This window comes from Salvelinus fontinalis, unplaced genomic scaffold, assembly GCF_029448725.1.
Source record: "Salvelinus fontinalis isolate EN_2023a unplaced genomic scaffold, ASM2944872v1 scaffold_0002, whole genome shotgun sequence".
Classification (NCBI taxonomy): Eukaryota; Metazoa; Chordata; class Actinopteri; order Salmoniformes; family Salmonidae; genus Salvelinus; species Salvelinus fontinalis.
This window is the reverse complement of record NW_026600211.1, coordinates 445,900-464,027: the sequence shown is the minus strand read 5'-3', so window position 1 is coordinate 464,027 and position 18,128 is coordinate 445,900. Positions and strand designations below refer to the sequence as shown.

At 45.8% G+C, this 18,128-nt stretch overlaps 1 protein-coding gene and 4 long non-coding RNA genes across 14 annotated transcripts in view; 1 reads left to right on the top strand and 4 right to left on the bottom strand.

Annotated features, from left to right (window-relative positions):
• Positions 1–15,265, top strand: part of LOC129841864 (aryl hydrocarbon receptor nuclear translocator-like) — a 39,296-nt gene extending 24,031 nt beyond the window's left edge. For 4 of the 7 annotated variants that reach the window (XM_055910196.1, XM_055910198.1, XM_055910203.1 and 1 more), the window contains 7 exons: positions 8,817–8,942; positions 11,274–11,358; positions 11,600–11,796; positions 11,894–12,068; positions 12,558–12,732; positions 12,854–12,990; positions 13,114–15,265. In XM_055910196.1, coding sequence (XP_055766171.1) covers positions 8,817–8,942; positions 11,274–11,358; positions 11,600–11,796; positions 11,894–12,068; positions 12,558–12,732; positions 12,854–12,990; positions 13,114–13,197 — 979 coding nt within the window. In that variant the 3' untranslated portion in view covers positions 13,198–15,265. The remainder of the gene's footprint in view (positions 1–8,816; positions 8,943–11,273; positions 11,359–11,599; positions 11,797–11,893; positions 12,069–12,557; positions 12,733–12,853; positions 12,991–13,113) is intronic. The other 3 variants (XM_055910197.1, XM_055910200.1, XM_055910199.1) reach the window with 3 other exon arrangements.
• Positions 18–2,700, bottom strand: LOC129841870 (uncharacterized). 3 transcript variants are annotated; one of them, XR_008757411.1, is made up of 9 exons: positions 2,638–2,700; positions 2,277–2,331; positions 2,126–2,180; positions 1,614–1,668; positions 1,414–1,468; positions 1,165–1,262; positions 541–595; positions 390–444; positions 18–85 (listed from the first exon to the last, which is right to left on the bottom strand). It is a non-coding gene; the product is annotated as an uncharacterized LOC129841870 (long non-coding RNA). The 3 variants fall into 3 exon arrangements; XR_008757413.1 differs by lacking the exon at positions 1,165–1,262; XR_008757412.1 differs by lacking the exons at positions 18–85; positions 541–595; positions 1,165–1,262; ... (3 more) ...; positions 2,277–2,331; positions 2,638–2,700 and adding exons at positions 193–238; positions 853–907; positions 1,718–1,780 and having other exon boundaries at positions 390–493.
• LOC129841869 (uncharacterized) lies at positions 3,207–4,240 on the bottom strand. Its single transcript, XR_008757409.1, has 3 exons — positions 4,176–4,240; positions 4,023–4,126; positions 3,207–3,257 (listed from the first exon to the last, which is right to left on the bottom strand). It is a non-coding gene; the product is annotated as an uncharacterized LOC129841869 (long non-coding RNA).
• On the bottom strand, positions 5,172–5,975 carry LOC129841875 (uncharacterized). The gene is made up of 3 exons (XR_008757419.1): positions 5,895–5,975; positions 5,742–5,790; positions 5,172–5,237 (listed from the first exon to the last, which is right to left on the bottom strand). It is a non-coding gene; the product is annotated as an uncharacterized LOC129841875 (long non-coding RNA).
• LOC129841872 (uncharacterized) lies at positions 6,978–8,086 on the bottom strand. Of its 2 annotated transcripts, none has more exons than XR_008757415.1 (3): positions 8,024–8,086; positions 7,765–7,874; positions 6,978–7,005 (listed from the first exon to the last, which is right to left on the bottom strand). It is a non-coding gene; the product is annotated as an uncharacterized LOC129841872 (long non-coding RNA). The 2 variants fall into 2 exon arrangements; XR_008757416.1 differs by lacking the exon at positions 6,978–7,005 and adding an exon at positions 7,659–7,709 and having other exon boundaries at positions 7,820–7,874.
• Positions 15,266–18,128: the final 2,863 nt, after the last annotated feature.

Genomic DNA, 18,128 nt, shown 5'->3' with positions numbered 1-18,128 from the left:
ACACAGACACACACCATCTGTACCAACATCAAGTACCTGCTGTATACACACACAGACACACACCATCTGTACCAACATCAAGTACCTGCTGTATATACACACAGACACACACCATCTGTACCAACGCCAACTTCAAGTACCTGCTGTATACACACACAGACACACATCATCTGTACCAACTTCAAGTACCTGCTGTATATACACACAGACACACACCATCTGTACCAACGTCAAGTACCTGCTGTATACACACACAGACACACATCATCTGTACCAACGCCAACATCAAGTACCTGCTGTACACACACAGACACACACCATCTGTACCAACGCCAAGTACCTGCTGTACACACACACAGACACACACCATCTGTACCAACATCAAGTACCTGCTGTATACACACACAGACACACATCATCTGTACCAACGCCAACTTCAAGTACCTGCTGTATACACACACAGACACACACCATCTGTACCAACGTCAAGTACCTGCTGTATACACACAGACACACACCATCTGTACCAACGTCAAGTACCTGCTGTATACACACACAGACACACATCATCTGTACCAACGCCAACTTCAAGTACCTGCTGTATACACACACAGACACACATCATCTGTACCAACGTCAAGTACCTGCTTAATACACACACAGACACACACCATCTGTACCAACGCCAACTTCAAGTACCTGCTGTATACACACACAGACACACACCATCTGTACCAACGCCAACTTCAAGTACCTGCTGTATACACACACAGACACACATAATCTGTACCAACATCAAGTACGTGCTGTATACACACACAGACACACACCATCTGTACCAACATCAAGTACCTGCTGTATACACACACAGACACACACCATCTGTACCAACGCCAACGTCAAGTACCTGCTGTATACACACACAGACACACATCATCTGTACCAACGCCAACGTCAAGTACCTGCTGTATACACACACAGACACACACCATCTGTACCAACTTCAAGTACCTGCTGTATACACACACAGACACACACCATCTGTACCAACGCCAACTTCAAGTACCTGCTGTATACACACACAGACACACACCATCTGTACCAACGCCAAGTACCTGATGTATACACACACAGACACACACCATCTGTACCAACTTCAAGTACCTGCTGTATACACACACAGACACACATCATCTGTACCAACTTCAAGTACCTGCTGTATATACACACAGACACACACCATCTGTACCAACGTCAAGTACCTGCTGTATACACACACAGACACACATCATCTGTACCAACGCCAACATCAAGTACCTGCTGTACACACACAGACACACACCATCTGTACCAACGCCAAGTACCTGCTGTACACACACACAGACACACACCATCTGTACCAACATCAAGTACCTGCTGTATACACACACAGACACACATCATCTGTACCAACGCCAACTTCAAGTACCTGCTGTATACACACACAGACACACATCATCTGTACCAACGTCAAGTACCTGCTGTATACACACACAGACACACACCATCTGTACCAACGTCAAGTACCTGCTGTATACACACAGACACACACCATCTGTACCAACGTCAAGTACCTGCTGTATACACACACAGACACACATCATCTGTACCAACGCCAACTTCAAGTACCTGCTGTATACACACACAGACACACATCATCTGTACCAACGTCAAGTACCTGCTGTATACACACACAGACACACACCATCTGTACCAACGCCAACTTCAAGTACCTGCTGTATACACACACAGACACACACCATCTGTACCAACGCCAACTTCAAGTACCTGCTGTATACACACACAGACACACATAATCTGTACCAACATCAAGTACGTGCTGTATACACACACAGACACACACCATCTGTACCAACATCAAGTACCTGCTGTATACACACACAGACACACACCATCTGTACCAACTTCAAGTACCTGCTGTATATACACACAGACACACATCATCTGTACCAACGCCAACGTCAAGTACCTGCTGTACACACACAGACACACACCATCTGTACCAACATCAAGTACCTGCTGTACACACACACAGACACACACCATCTGTACCAACATCAAGTACCTGCTGTATACACACACAGACACACATCATCTGTACCAACGCCAACTTCAAGTACCTGCTGTATACACACACAGACACACACCATCTGTACCAACGTCAAGTACCTGCTGTATACACACAGACACACACCATCTGTACCAACGTCAAGTACCTGCTGTATACACACACAGACACACATCATCTGTACCAACGCCAACTTCAAGTACCTGCTGTATACACACACAGACACACATCATCTGTACCAACGTCAAGTACCTGCTTAATACACACACAGACACACACCATCTGTACCAACGCCAACTTCAAGTACCTGCTGTATACACACACAGACACACACCATCTGTACCAACGCCAACTTCAAGTACCTGCTGTATACACACACAGACACACATAATCTGTACCAACATCAAGTACGTGCTGTATACACACACAGACACACACCATCTGTACCAACATCAAGTACCTGCTGTATACACACACAGACACACACCATCTGTACCAACTTCAAGTACCTGCTGTATATACACACAGACACACATCATCTGTACCAACGCCAACGTCAAGTACCTGCTGTACACACACAGACACACACCATCTGTACCAACATCAAGTACCTGCTGTATACACACACAGACACACACCATCTGTACCAACATCAAGTACCTGCTGTATATACACACAGACACACACCATCTGTACCAACGCCAACTTCAAGTACCTGCTGTATACACACACAGACACACACCATCTGTACCAACGCCAACTTCAAGTACCTGCTGTATACACACAGACACACACCATCTGTACCAACGCCAACTTCAAGTACCTGCTGTATACACACAGACACACACCATCTGTACCAACGCCAACTTCAAGTACCTGCTGTATACACACAGACACACACCATCTGTACCAACGCCAACTTCAAGTACCTGCTGTACACACACAGACACACACCATCTGTACCAACGCCAAGTACCTGCTGTACACACACACAGACACACACCATCTGTACCAACATCAAGTACCTGCTGTATACACACACAGACACACATCATCTCTACCAACGCCAACTTCAAGTACCTGCTGTATACACACACAGACACACACCATCTGTACCAACATCAAGTACCTGCTGTATATACACACAGACACACACCATCTGTACCAACGTCAAGTACCTGCTGTATACACACAGACACACATCATCTGTACCAACTTCAAGTACCTGCTGTATATACACACAGACACACACCATCTGTACCAACGCCAACTTCAAGTACCTGCTGTATACACACACAGACACACACCATCTGTACCAACGCCAACTTCAAGTACCTGCTGTATACACACACAGACACACACCATCTGTAGCAACGCCAACTTCAAGTACCTGCTGTATACACACACAGACACACATCATCTGTACCAACGCCAACGTCAAGTACCTGCTGTATATACACACACAGACACACACCATCTGTACCAACTTCAAGTACCTGCTGTATACACACAAAGACACACATCATCTGTACCAACTTCAAGTACCTGCTGTATATACACACAGACACACACCATCTCTACCAACTTCAAGTACCTGCTGTATACACACACAGACACACACCATCTGTACCAACTTCAAGTACCTGCTGTATACACACACAGACACACACCATCTGTACCAACGCCAACTTCAAGTACCTGCTGTATACACACACAGACACACACCATCTGTACCAACGCCAAGTACCTGCTGTATACACACACAGACACACACCATCTGTACCAACTTCAAGTACCTGCTGTATACACACACAGACACACATCACCTGTACCAACTTCAAGTACCTGCTGTATATACACACAGACACACACCATCTGTACCAACGTCAAGGACCTGCTGTATACACACACAGACACACATCATCTGTACCAACGCCAACTTCAAGTACCTGCTGTATACACACACAGACACACACCATCTGTACCAACATCAAGTACCTGCTGTATACACACACAGACACACATCATCTGTACCAACTTCAAGTACCTGCTGTATACACACACAGACACACATCATCTGTACCAACGCCAACTTCAAGTACCTGCTGTATATACACACAGACACACATCATCTGTACCAACTTCAAGTACCTGCTGTATACACACACAGACACACACCATCTGTACCAACGTCAAGTACCTGCTGTATACACACACAGACACACACCATCTGTACCAACGCCAACGTCAAGTACCTGCTGTATACACACACAGACACACACCATCTGTACCAACGCCAACGTCAAGTACCTGCTGTATACACACACAGACACACACCATCTGTACCAACGCCAACGTCAAGTACCTGCTGTATACACACACAGACACACACCATCTGTACCAACGTCAAGTACCTGCTGTATACACACACAGACACACACCATCTGTACCAACGCCAACTTCAAGTACCTGCTGTATACACACACAGACACACACCATCTGTACCAACGCCAACGTCAAGTACCTGCTGTATACACACACAGACACACATCATCTGTACCAACGCCAACGTCAAGTACCTGCTGTATACACACACAGACACACATCATCTGTACCAACTTCAAGTACCTGCTGTATATACACACACAGACACACACCATCTGTACCAACATCAAGTACCTGCTGTATACACACACAGACACACACCATCTGTACCAACGCCAACTTCAAGTACCTGCTGTATACACACACAGACACACACCATCTGTACCAACGCCAACTTCAAGTACCTGCTGTATACACACAGACACACACCATCTGTACCAACGCCAACTTCAAGTACCTGCTGTATACACACAGACACACACCATCTGTACCAACGCCAACTTCAAGTACCTGCTGTATACACACACAGACACACACCATCTGTACCAACTTCAAGTACCTGCTGTATACACACACAGACACACACCATCTGTACCAACGCCAACGTCAAGTACCTGCTGTATACACACACAGACACACACCATCTGTACCAACGCCAACGTCAAGTACCTGCTGTATACACACACAGACACACACCATCTGTACCAACGCCAACGTCAAGTACCTGCTGTATATACACACACAGACACACACCATCTGTACCAACTTCAAGTACCTGCTGTATACACACAAAGACACACATCATCTGTACCAACTTCAAGTACCTGCTGTATATACACACAGACACACACCATCTCTACCAACTTCAAGTACCTGCTGTATACACACACAGACACACACCATCTGTACCAACTTCAAGTACCTGCTGTATACACACACAGACACACACCATCTGTACCAACGCCAACTTCAAGTACCTGCTGTATACACACACAGACACACACCATCTGTACCAACGCCAAGTACCTGCTGTATACACACACAGACACACACCATCTGTACCAACTTCAAGTACCTGCTGTATACACACACAGACACACATCACCTGTACCAACTTCAAGTACCTGCTGTATATACACACAGACACACATCATCTGTACCAACTTCAAGTACCTGCTGTATACACACACAGACACACATCATCTGTACCAACGCCAACGTCAAGTACCTGCTGTATACACACACAGACACACACCATCTGTACCAACGTCAAGTACCTGCTGTATACACACACAGACACACACCATCTGTACCAACGCCAACGTCAAGTACCTGCTGTATACACACACAGACACACACCATCTGTACCAACTTCAAGTACCTGCTGTATACACACACAGACACACATCATCTGTACCAACGCCAACTTCAAGTACCTGCTGTATACACACACAGACACACATCATCTGTACCAACTTCAAGTACCTGCTGTATATACACACAGACACACACCATCTGTACCAACGCCAACGTCAAGTACCTGCTGTATACACACACAGACACACACCATCTGTACCAACGCCAACGTCAAGTACCTGCTGTATACACACACAGACACACACCATCTGTACCAACGTCAAGTACCTGCTGTATACACACACAGACACACACCATCTGTACCAACGCCAACGTCAAGTACCTGCTGTATACACACACAGACACACACCATCTGTACCAACGCCAACGTCAAGTACCTGCTGTATACACACACAGACACACACCATCTGTACCAACGCCAACTTCAAGTACCTGCTGTATACACACACAGACACACACCATCTGTACCAACGCCAACGTCAAGTACCTGCTGTATACACACACAGACACACATCATCTGTACCAACGCCAACGTCAAGTACCTGCTGTATACACACACAGACACACATCATCTGTACCAACTTCAAGTACCTGCTGTATATACACACACAGACACACACCATCTGTACCAACATCAAGTACCTGCTGTATACACACACAGACACACACCATCTGTACCAACGCCAACTTCAAGTACCTGCTGTATACACACACAGACACACACCATCTGTACCAACGCCAACTTCAAGTACCTGCTGTATACACACAGACACACACCATCTGGACCAACGCCAACTTCAAGTACCTGCTGTATACACACAGACACACACCATCTGTACCAACGCCAACTTCAAGTACCTGCTGTATACACACACAGACACACACCATCTGTACCAACGCCAACTTCAAGTACCTGCTGTATACACACACAGAAACACATCATCTGTACCAACTTCAAGTACCTGCTGTATACACACACAGACACACATCATCTGTACCAACGTCAAGTACCTGCTGTATACACACACAGACACACACCATCTGTACCAACGCCAACTTCAAGTACCTGCTGTATACACACACAGAAACACATCATCTGTACCAACTTCAAGTACCTGCTGTATACACACACAGACACACATCATCTGTACCAACTTCAAGTACCTGCTGTATATACACACAGACACACACCATCTGTACCAACGTCAAGTACCTGCTGTATACACACACAGACACACATCATCTGTACCAACGTCAAGTACCTGCTGTATACACACACAGACACACATCATCTGTACCAACGCCAACGTCAAGTACCTGCTGTATATACACACAGACACACACCATCTGTACCAACATCAAGTACCTGCTGTATACACACACAGACACACACCATCTGTACCAACATCAAGTACTTGCTGTATACACACACAGACACACACCATCTGTACCAACTTCAAGTACCTGCTGTATACACACACAGACACACACCATCTGTACCAACGCCAACTTCAAGTACCTGCTGTATACACACACAGACACACACCATCTGTACCAACATCAAGTACCTGCTGTATACACACACAGACACACACCATCTGTACCAACGTCAAGTACCTGCTGTATACACACACAGACACACACCATCTGTACCAACTTCAAGTACCTGCTGTATACACACACAGACACACATCATCTGTACCAACGTCAACGTCAAGTACCTGCTGTATATACACACAGACACACATCATCTGTACAAACTTCAAGTACCTGCTGTATACACACACAGACACACACCATCTGTACCAACGTCAAGTACCTGCTGTATACACACACAGACACACACCATCTGTACCAACGTCAACGTCAAGTACCTGCTGTATACACACACAGACACACATCATCTGTACCAACGCCAACGTCAAGTACCTGCTGTATACACACACAGACACACACCATCTGTACCAACGCCAACGTCAAGTACCTGCTGTACACACACAGACACACACCATCTGTACCAACTTCAAGTACCTGCTGTATACACACACAGACACACATCATCTGTACCAACGTCAAGTACCTGCTGTATACACACAGACACACATCATCTGTACCAACGCCAACGTCAAGTACCTGCTGTATACACACACAGACACACACCATCTGTACCAACGCCAACTTCAAGTACCTGCTGTATACACACACAGACACACACCATCTGTACCAACGCCAACTTCAAGTACCTGCTGTATACATACACAGACACACATCATCTGTACCAACGTCAAGTACGTGCTGTATACACACACAGACACACATCATCTGTACCAACGTCAAGTACCTGCTGTATACACACACAGACACACATCATCTGTACCAACTTCAAGTACCTGCTGTATACACACACAGACACACACCATCTGTACCAACGCCAACTTCAAGTACCTGCTGTATACACACACAGACACACATCATCTGTACCAACGTCAAGTACCTGCTGTATACACACACAGACACACACCATCTGTACCAACGCCAACGTCAAGTACCTGCTGTATATATACACACAGACACACATCATCTGCACCAACACCATGTAGGTACACACACACATACACACACGTACACACACATCTGCACCAACTCAAACTTCAAGTACTAACACACACACACACACACACACACACACGTATTATCTGCGCCAACGCGATTCACCTAAGTGTGAGACGGCTACAACACATAGACACCACAACTCTCTTCCACCTCAACATCTGAACATCTCCACTGTCTGACCAATCTGTTGAGCCACCTTAGGAAATGTGATGTCATCTCTTCCAGGATGTGTGTTTGTCAGTATGTTCACCTCCCCTCCATATCTTTCTCTCCCTTTCCTCCTCACCCCTTGTTTTTGTTGTGGGTGGGCCAGTAAAACCTCAACTCAGGACACCCTCACCCCCCTCTCGTCCTCGGGGGTGTCTTTGCCCCCCTCGCTGGGGGAGAGCAGTCCTAACTTCCCCCCTGTGTCCCACAGCCCAGGGCAGGTGGCTGCCAGGTGAGACCCCCTCAACCCCCCCTCTGGCATGGGTCAGCTGGGGCTGCTGCTGCTTCACTGGAGACTACAACTCTATTTCTCTCTTGTTCCCTTTATGTTCCTGTTCTCTCTGGTCCAGAGTTCACCCCTTGGTAAGGGCTGTGGATTGTTACTTGATTTGACCGGGCCTTTCTGTTTTTGGGTGATTCCCCCGTCCCTCTCCCTCCTCAACAGCAGTAAGATATTCATCATGACCAAGGTGTTGGTAACAATCCCCCTCCCCTCTCCTCTTTTCTTCTTGGTTACCATAGTGACTGGTGGTGGGGCAAGTGCTGTTGGTCGGCAGGTGTTTTGGTTTCCCGAACAGCGGTGGAGGGCCTTGACGAAAATTATATTTTCTGTTGTCACTGCTAACACTCTTTTTTTCTCTCTAACACTCCCTCTCTTTTCTCCCTTTACCACTCTCTACCACTCCCTCTTTTCTCCCTTTACCACTCTCTACCACCCCCTCTCTTTTCTCCCTTTACCACTCTCTACCACTCCCTCTCTTTTCTCCCTTTACCACTCTCTACCACTCCCTCTCTTTTCTCCCTTTACCACTCTCTACCACTCCCTCTTTTCTCCCTTTACCACTCCCTCTTTTCTCCCTTTACCACTCTCTACCACCCCCTCTCTTTTCTCCCTTTACCACTCTCTACCACTCCCTCTCTTTTCTCCCTTTACCACTCTCTACCACCCCCTCTATTTTCTCCCTTTACCACTCCCTACCACCCCCTCTATTTTCTCCCTTTACCACTCCCTACCACCCCCTCTCTTTTCTCCCTTTACCACTCTCTACCACTCCCTCTCTTTTCTCCCTTTACCACTCCCTACCACCCCCTCTCTTTTCTCCCTTTACCACTCTCTACCACTCCCTCTCTTTTCTTCCTTTACCACTCTCTACCACCCCTCTATTTTCTCCCTTTACCACTCTCTACCACTCCCTCTCTTTTCTCCCTTTACCACTCTCTACCACTCCCTCTCTTTTCTCCCTTTACCACTCTCTACCACTCCCTCTTTTCTCCCTTTACCACTCCCTCTTTTCTCCCTTTACCACTCTCTACCACCCCCTCTCTTTTCTCCCTTTACCACTCTCTACCACTCCCTCTCTTTTCTCCCTTTACCACTCTCTACCACCCCCTCTATTTTCTCCCTTTACCACTCCCTACCACCCCCTCTCTTTTCTCCCTTTACCACTCTCTACCACTCCCTCTCTTTTCTCCCTTTACCACTCCCTACCACCCCCTCTCTTTTCTCCCTTTACCACTCTCTACCACTCCCTCTCTTTTCTTCCTTTACCACTCTCTACCACCCCTCTATTTTCTCCCTTTACCACTCTCTACCACTCCCTCTTTTCTTCCTTTACCACTCTCTACCACCCCCTCTATTTTCTCCCTTTACCACTCTCTACCACTCCCTCTCTTTTCTCCCTTTACCACTCTCTACCACCCCCTCTCTTTTCTCCCTTTACCACTCTCTACCACTCCCTCTCTTTTCTCCCTTTACCACTCTCTACCACTCCCTCTCTTTTCTCCCTTTACCACTCTCTACCACTCCCTCTCTTTTCTCCCTTTACCACTCTCTACCACTCCCTCTTTTCTACCTCTACCACTCTCTACCACTCCCTCTCTTTTCTCCCTTTACCACTCCCTCTTTTCTCCCTTTACCACTCTCTACCACTCCCTCTCTTTTCTCCCTTTACCACTCTCTACCACCCCCTCTCTTTTCTCCCTTTACCACTCTCTACCACTCCCTCTCTTTTCTCCCTTTACCACTCTCTACCACCCCCTCTCTTTTCCCCCTTTACCACTCTCTACCACTCCCTCTCTTTTCTCCCTTTACCACTCTCTACCACTCCCTCTCTTTTCTCCCTTTACCACTCTCTACCACTCCCTCTCTTTTCTCCCTTTACCACTCTCTACCACTCCCTCTTTTCTACCTCTACCACTCTCTACCACTCCCTCTCTTTTCTCCCTTTACCACTCCCTCTTTTCTCCCTTTACCACTCTCTACCACTCCCTCTCTTTTCTCCCTTTACCACTCTCTACCACCCCCTCTCTTTTCTCCCTTTACCACTCTCTACCACTCCCTCTTTTCTCCCTTTACCACTCTCTACCACTCCCTCTCTTTTCTACCTCTACCACTCTCTACCACTCCCTCTCTTTTCTCCCTTTACCACTCTCTACCACTCCCTCTCTTTTCTACCTCTACCACTCTCTACCACTCCCTCTCTTTTCTCCCTCTACCACTCTCTACCACTCCCTCTCTTTTCTCCCTCTCTTTTGTCTCTCTCCCTTTCCCCCCCCTTTCCAGGCAGTTGCAGCAGCAGCAGCAAGCAGAGTTGGGGGGAGGAGGGAGAGATGGTCTGTACGAGGCAGGACAGGTTATACTTCCACAGGTAAGACTAGCACTGACTAAAACACACACCTAACTGGGGCCTTAAAACCCCACAACATGCCCTCCACCCAGCGGCGCTGCACTGCTGCTTGATCCTGTGCTTATCTCAACTGTATGTGTGATGTCTTGGGGGCGAGACCGTTCTATTGTTCGCTGTAACATGGACAATGAAGTTGTATTGTTGTACCCACCTCCAAGCCTTTAGTGAGTATTGACCGCTGGTTGACCGTTGTCCATGTCAGATGCCTGTCCAGGCCGTGACCGCAGCTGGAACTGACCACAGTAAGACCATGGACAAGGCAGAGATGCACCCCTCCTTGTACCCCAACCCAGACCAGGCCAAGTTCCTGCCCTCCACCTCTGCCCCCGGAGTACCCATCTACCCTCAGGACAACAACAACTACACCACTGCCAACCGCTCCAACGACACATACAGCAGGTATGACCACTAGCCTCTGTTGTACTGTTTTAAACTGATCTAAGGGCAATGTATACTGAATAAGCGATTCTAATTTCCTGTTATGAACTAATTCCAGGTCAGTAGGGATGGCCCCTCAGATGGTGCAGCCATCCCACTCTGCAGGCCAGATGCTGGCTCAGATGTCCCGTCAGAACGGGGCACCCCCCTCCAACAGCAGCCCCCTACAGGGAGGGGCAGCGGTGGGCTGGCCGGGGCCAGCGGCGGGGGCTAGACCTCTCTTCAACAACCAGGTGAGACAGCTGGCAGCTGCAGGTAGAAGCTGCAGCCTGAAGTTTAGATCCTCTGTTGTTGCCCAAAGTGCTACAGATGTAGAATCTTAATTTAAGACTTTTCTACAGCAGGAAAATAATCCTGCAGCAACAGGAAATATGAATTATTTTGGGGATTATAATTTTTTTGTGGAAATTACAAATGTCAGAAGCTTTTTTTAAAACTCAAATACAATACAAGTTTAAAATTGGCTGCATTGCAGGACAGTTTTCCTTGAACAGGGTTATCAAATTGAAATCCTACATCTGTAGCTGGCGTGATGGGGATGAGTGCTCTGAGGTTCTTGCATCTCTGTATCTTAGCGTTGTAAAGGACCTCATCTTTTATCCCCTGTGTAATCTCTGTTTTGAGTATCACACCCAGACAGTTTCAACAGTAAATGCATAACAGAAACCTTGAACGTTCATAAAGTGTGAATAATAACATGGTGGTTTTCACCACCCGCCCAGCAGGTGGCGCCCCAGGCAGGGAAGGCCCTGTCTCCCCAGTTTGCCATGGGGAGTTTTGTGGGGGGCTCTTCCTCCTCATTTGGGGCGATGCCCACCACTGCCGCTCCGACCCCCACCACGGGGGCTAACTACCCAAATATTAACCCCCGCGTCAGCCTCAATACCAACGGATATGGTACGTGACCCTGAGAGAGTGTGCGTGTGTGTGTGTCAACAACTACAGTAGAGTGTTTTTATGTGTTTGTGTATGCTGGTGTAGTTAGATACTGACTCGCACATTGTCCTATCTCTGATAGATGGCTTGGGGTCGGGGCAGCAGTTCCCCTCCAGGGCAGCGGAGGCAGTGTGGCCCCAGTGGCAGGGCCAGCAGCAAGCTCAGAACAGCGCAGAGCAGCACCCCCACGCACAGAACAACCAGCCTGACATCTTCCCTGCAAGTCTCTCTCCCTCTACCTATATCAATCTGCCTTTCTCTTCCCCATGTCTCCATCTGTACCTTTTGTTATGTGTTGTCATGTTGCTTTGAAGTTAAATCTCTCTCTCTCTCTCTCTCTAGGATGTTCTCGCCATGCTGGACCAGCCGGCCAACTTCAACAATGATGACTTTGAGATTCCCATCTACCCCTCTTTCGACGAGTGACCCCACATACACTCTTCCACTTACCTCTCTGTCTCTCAAATGTCTCCTCTCTCATTTGGTGCACTTTTGCTCTCTTTCTTCGCCTTTCGTGATCCAAAGAGAGCATGTCTAATTATCGGTCAGATGATTGCACTGCCAGGATGGAGAGAGCGAGTTAATCAGGGAAAAGAAAGAGTGAAATCAAGTATAGGTATGCAAATGCAGGTTCAATAAACACGTGAAAGGGGGGGAGAGAGAGAAGAGATTCAGGGTTCAATGATGGGCAAATGTAAAATGACACATCTGTAGCCAGCACTGCCCAAGCTCCACAGCCAGTGGATTGTGCTGCTCCACTGGTCTGTACATCATATGGATAGATCAGTCCAATCATTCACTTGAAGTCTCAGGCAATCCAGGTGATCTACAGCTTTGGGGGAATATGTGGCAATATATATATGGGAATATTCTGATCTGAAGCCTGTGAATATCCTCTATCTGCTCCCCTCGCTGTTTTAGCTTAACGACCCGTAGCATGTTCAAAAGGACACTGTCCTCACGCAGGCTTTTTAAACTTTGGGCAGATTTATACAAACACTGTACAAACACTTTTATATTTGTACACAGTGTACATTGACGATGTCACCTATGAATGTGGTTATGGTGGTTTCAGGTGGAATAGAGGGGGAGAGAAATGTCTATGACTAGTAAAGGGAAGAGGGGGATATGAAACTAGAACCTGATATATTCCTACATATACCCAGTATATAAGTCAAGTGTTTATATACAGTTATATGTCTACTGGAGGTGTTTGTATAACTTTATTGATCTCAACCTGAACGCACAGCAATCCCAGGGTCCCTTTCTCACTCGTTTGTATTCCTTCCTCTGTTGCCCAGGGTTACCCAACACACTCTTCCTCCTCTCACACTCTTCCTCAATCACCCTCCCAAGTGTGTTTTTTTTCTACTTACACTAGGAAAAGGAAAATGAAAAAAGACATTAGAAAGCAATAATTTACGAGCAGGAATGATGTTATTTTTTAAAGCCATTCTTTATTGCTGTCCTACATGTTTTTATGTTGATTATTGTTCTTGAATATGGAAATACACAGGAAATAGTAATGATTTGATTGATTGAAATTTTCCCCAACTGATGTTTTTATTTTCTGGCCTTTTGATTGGCTCTCCCTGTTTTGTAGCCCTCTCCATTGCTACTTCGTGATAGGTTGTTTTTGATGTATATTGATCAGGGCATCTTGTTCAGGACAGAAAGATCTTGTTTAGAACTGACAAGATTCCTCATTCAACATGACACAGAATCATGCCATGATGTTTGGCCTGAAATTCAAGTCATCCTAATCATGTTCCAAACACATGACCCAATAATCAATAAGCAGTAGATGTTGATTGTGAGTTTGGCAATTAATACACTTTTTATTTTTTTTGCAGTTGATTCAATCAAAGTTCATCCTTATCAAGATAGTTTGACATTCATAAATATGTTCTCAATCAAACACAACATTTGTTTTCTGAAATCGATTGTGATGTTTAGTAAGTCACTATAACACTCTTATACAGGGAAATAAGAATTCTGATTGGGCAACAGAGGGCTGTGAATTTTAAGGTTCTGAAATACAAAAATTGTATTGTGTAGGCCTTTCATTTTTAGTCCGGTAATGTATACATGTCTGTGAGCGTAATTCACAGACATGCCGAAACATGTGAATTGTATGTAAACCCATCATGTGTCAATAGTCACACGATGGAAATGGCAGTTTGATGACTGTTGACTTGTTATTGTTTTAAACCACTTTGGTTGTTCCCTGTCCAGGTTTTTACAATGATGTGAGCTGCAGTTTATATAGCGCACACAGATACACAAATATAGGAATATATATGTATATGAAATGTTAAACAAGAGAAAGTGAAATGTTTGGTTTTTCTGTTAAATTGTTATATTGTCAAGAAGTTGTGGGTGGATATTTGTTTATTTTAGGGGTCGGGGGACTGTAACATTTGAACTGTTCCTTTTGAGAAATGTGATGATTGTACAGCGTCACTCCTATGTATAAAATGTGTAGGCCTAGTCATCAGAGGGATTTCAATTACTTTTCAATACATTTCAAAACAACTATTCAGATAACCTTTTATTTGAAAAAACAAGTAGTTTAATATTGGATTGTGTTTGAAGTACTCAAATACACTGACTCAAATACACTCCCAGGTATTTAAATAGTATTTCAAAACACTTTCAAATACAATTTGGTCAACTACTTGGTTTTTACAAATAAACGTTAAAATAAAAGTATTTGTTTTAGGTTGTGTATTTGGAAATACCAAAATACACAGAAGAAAAATATTTATATAACACATACTCAAAATTCACATTTGAAATGAGGTCTGAGTCATATGCCTAAAACCCATGACTTTGTCCTCAACAGTCTTTAGGATGTTCAGTATGTTCACATGGTCTCCACCTACATAAGAGAGGAACAGAGATATAGTCCATCCATTCATCCTGTGTCCATCTATAGAAACACAGATGGTTTCACTACGTAAGAGAGGAACAAAGACAGAGAAGGATAGGAAGCTTACGTAGTGAAAGGTTGCTCTTTTTAGAATAAGCTTCTCTCATTCTCCCTCATCGTTTGGGTCATCATAGGCTAGTTGTTCCACAGACTCTGTCGTTAGATGTGTTTAGTACCAATGGACGAACACTAGATGGCTAAAAAACACCATCAGCGTCACCAACCATGGAGAGATATAGGGTGAACAGGCTTTTGTTCTAGCCCAGCACTAACAAACACTAATTTAACTAATTCAGGTCTTGAAGAGCATGTATTGACAAATCTTAGTCGCACACATGCATGCTACATACGCTAGCCCCACCCATCCTCCCCACTTGACAGTATTTTTAGCTGAAACCTGATCCCTTCAGCAACAGAGAATAAAGGCAACACTGCAAAACCCCTGCCTTTAACTAGCTCCGTGGACACACACACTAACCCGTTCTGACATGCAGCCATGCACACTGTGAGGCAGACACGCAGCAGGATGTTACGTACACATGGGGACACACCCGTCTACAGTCCAGTAAGGAAAATAAAAGAATGAGACGTGTGAGCTGAGGGCTTAAGTTATTCTCCACCAATCTGGAACAGAGTTCCATTACAGAGACACACTGCAGCAGACATTACGGATCCATATTCAGGTAATGTACAACTTAATGTATACCCATATCTCTGTGTGTTTTAGAGGGATACGTGTGTAAATAGTAGTATGATTCTGAATGTAGTATGATTCTGGATGAACTTTTACCAGCAGGCCTAAGGCACAGAGAGCTGTGTGTGAGTCAGACTCAAGCCCTTCCTGTGTGTGAATAGTTTCCTCTGTGCAGACAGCCTGCCTACTAATATGGACAGATTAAATGTGCACGTGTAAACAATGGCCTGTTTTGGAACCCTGTTTGATTGTAGATGGGAGGAAGAGAGATCCTGTTCACATTATATATTTCATTTTGATTGAATAACCAATGGGTTGTAGAACAGTTGTAGAAGCTCTGAGTGTTAACGGGGTCAGAGAGTGACAGGGAGCCAGGGATCAGAAAGGGACGGCCCCATTCAGTTCCAGTGCATATTTAAATCCAGAGGGGCATCTGTGATAGATTTTAAAAATAAAGGGGGGGAGCAACTAAATAAAGGGGGGGGGGGGGCAACTTCACTCACTGAGCTATTTGTTTCTCTGCAGCTTCAAGACTTCTGAAGGATGAAGAACCTTAAACTTCTCATCCTCTCTCTCTCCATCTGCCTGTTGCTGGGCAACCTGGGGGTGAGTGGCTACAGTAATGTCGAACCCTGCCAACGGTCCCGATGCAATAACTGCCATGAAAAGTTCCTATACCGGCATGTGCGTCCAAATACCCCGTTAACGACGGACCGCAACGCGTGGGAGAAGTATCTACGTGAAGAAAATGACTGCTCAAGACCCACGCAGTCCTTCCTCCATCCCAAAGACCGGGAGAGGGTGGACGCGGTCTGCTCCAGCTCTGGGGGAAAGACGTACCAGGGGAACCTGTGCATCAGCCAAAGCCCGTTCACATTTCTAACAGTGAGGAGTGAGACTGGGACCTGCGGCGTGTCCAGCGTGCGGGAAGAGACCAAGCATTTGATCCTGGCATGTGAGGTGCTGGAGAACAGGTGTGTGCCGGTCCACTTCGAGGGGAACCGCGAGGGAAGCAAGCCCGACAATAACGCTGCAGGATGTGGCAGCACGGAGAAAGGGAAGGGCTCAAGCTTCAAAGTATCAGGAATGTGGTTGGCATCTTTATTGATACTCATGTTTCTCTCACAACTCCTTTTCTGAACAGTTAATGGGGGGGGGGGAGTCAAAGAATACATCAAAAGGAAGTTTGTTTTAAAGTGTTTGTCCTACACTCTAAAAATATAATGTTCCTGGAGTATCCTTTAGGGGTTCTTCAAATTTAAAGTGTGGGTGAACCGCTATGAGTTCTTTAAAGAACCCCTTTTAATGGATCCTCAGAGAACATTTTGAAGAACTTTTTGGGGTTAATTTTTGAACTGCCCCTTTCCCCTATTATTAATAATAGTAATACGCATAACAAAAACAACAATAACACAATCATTTAGTTCTCAGTGTTTATTATGATTTTAGTGGTAAAGCAGAATTAAAAAAATCTAAATATGAGGTAAACTCCCAGCAGAGCCCCAAGTCCAGTGGAAGTATATCCTCTGGTGTGTTGATGTTATTGTGTTGATGTTCTCCGTATCCATAGCCAGAATGAGGCGTATTTCTGTCTGTAATAAAGCCCTTTTGTGGGGAAAAACTCATTCTGATTGGCTGGGCTTGGCTCCCCAGTAGGAGGGCCTATGCCCTCCCTGGCCCACCCATGGCTGCGCCCCTGCCCAGTCATGTGAAATCCATAGATTAGGGCCT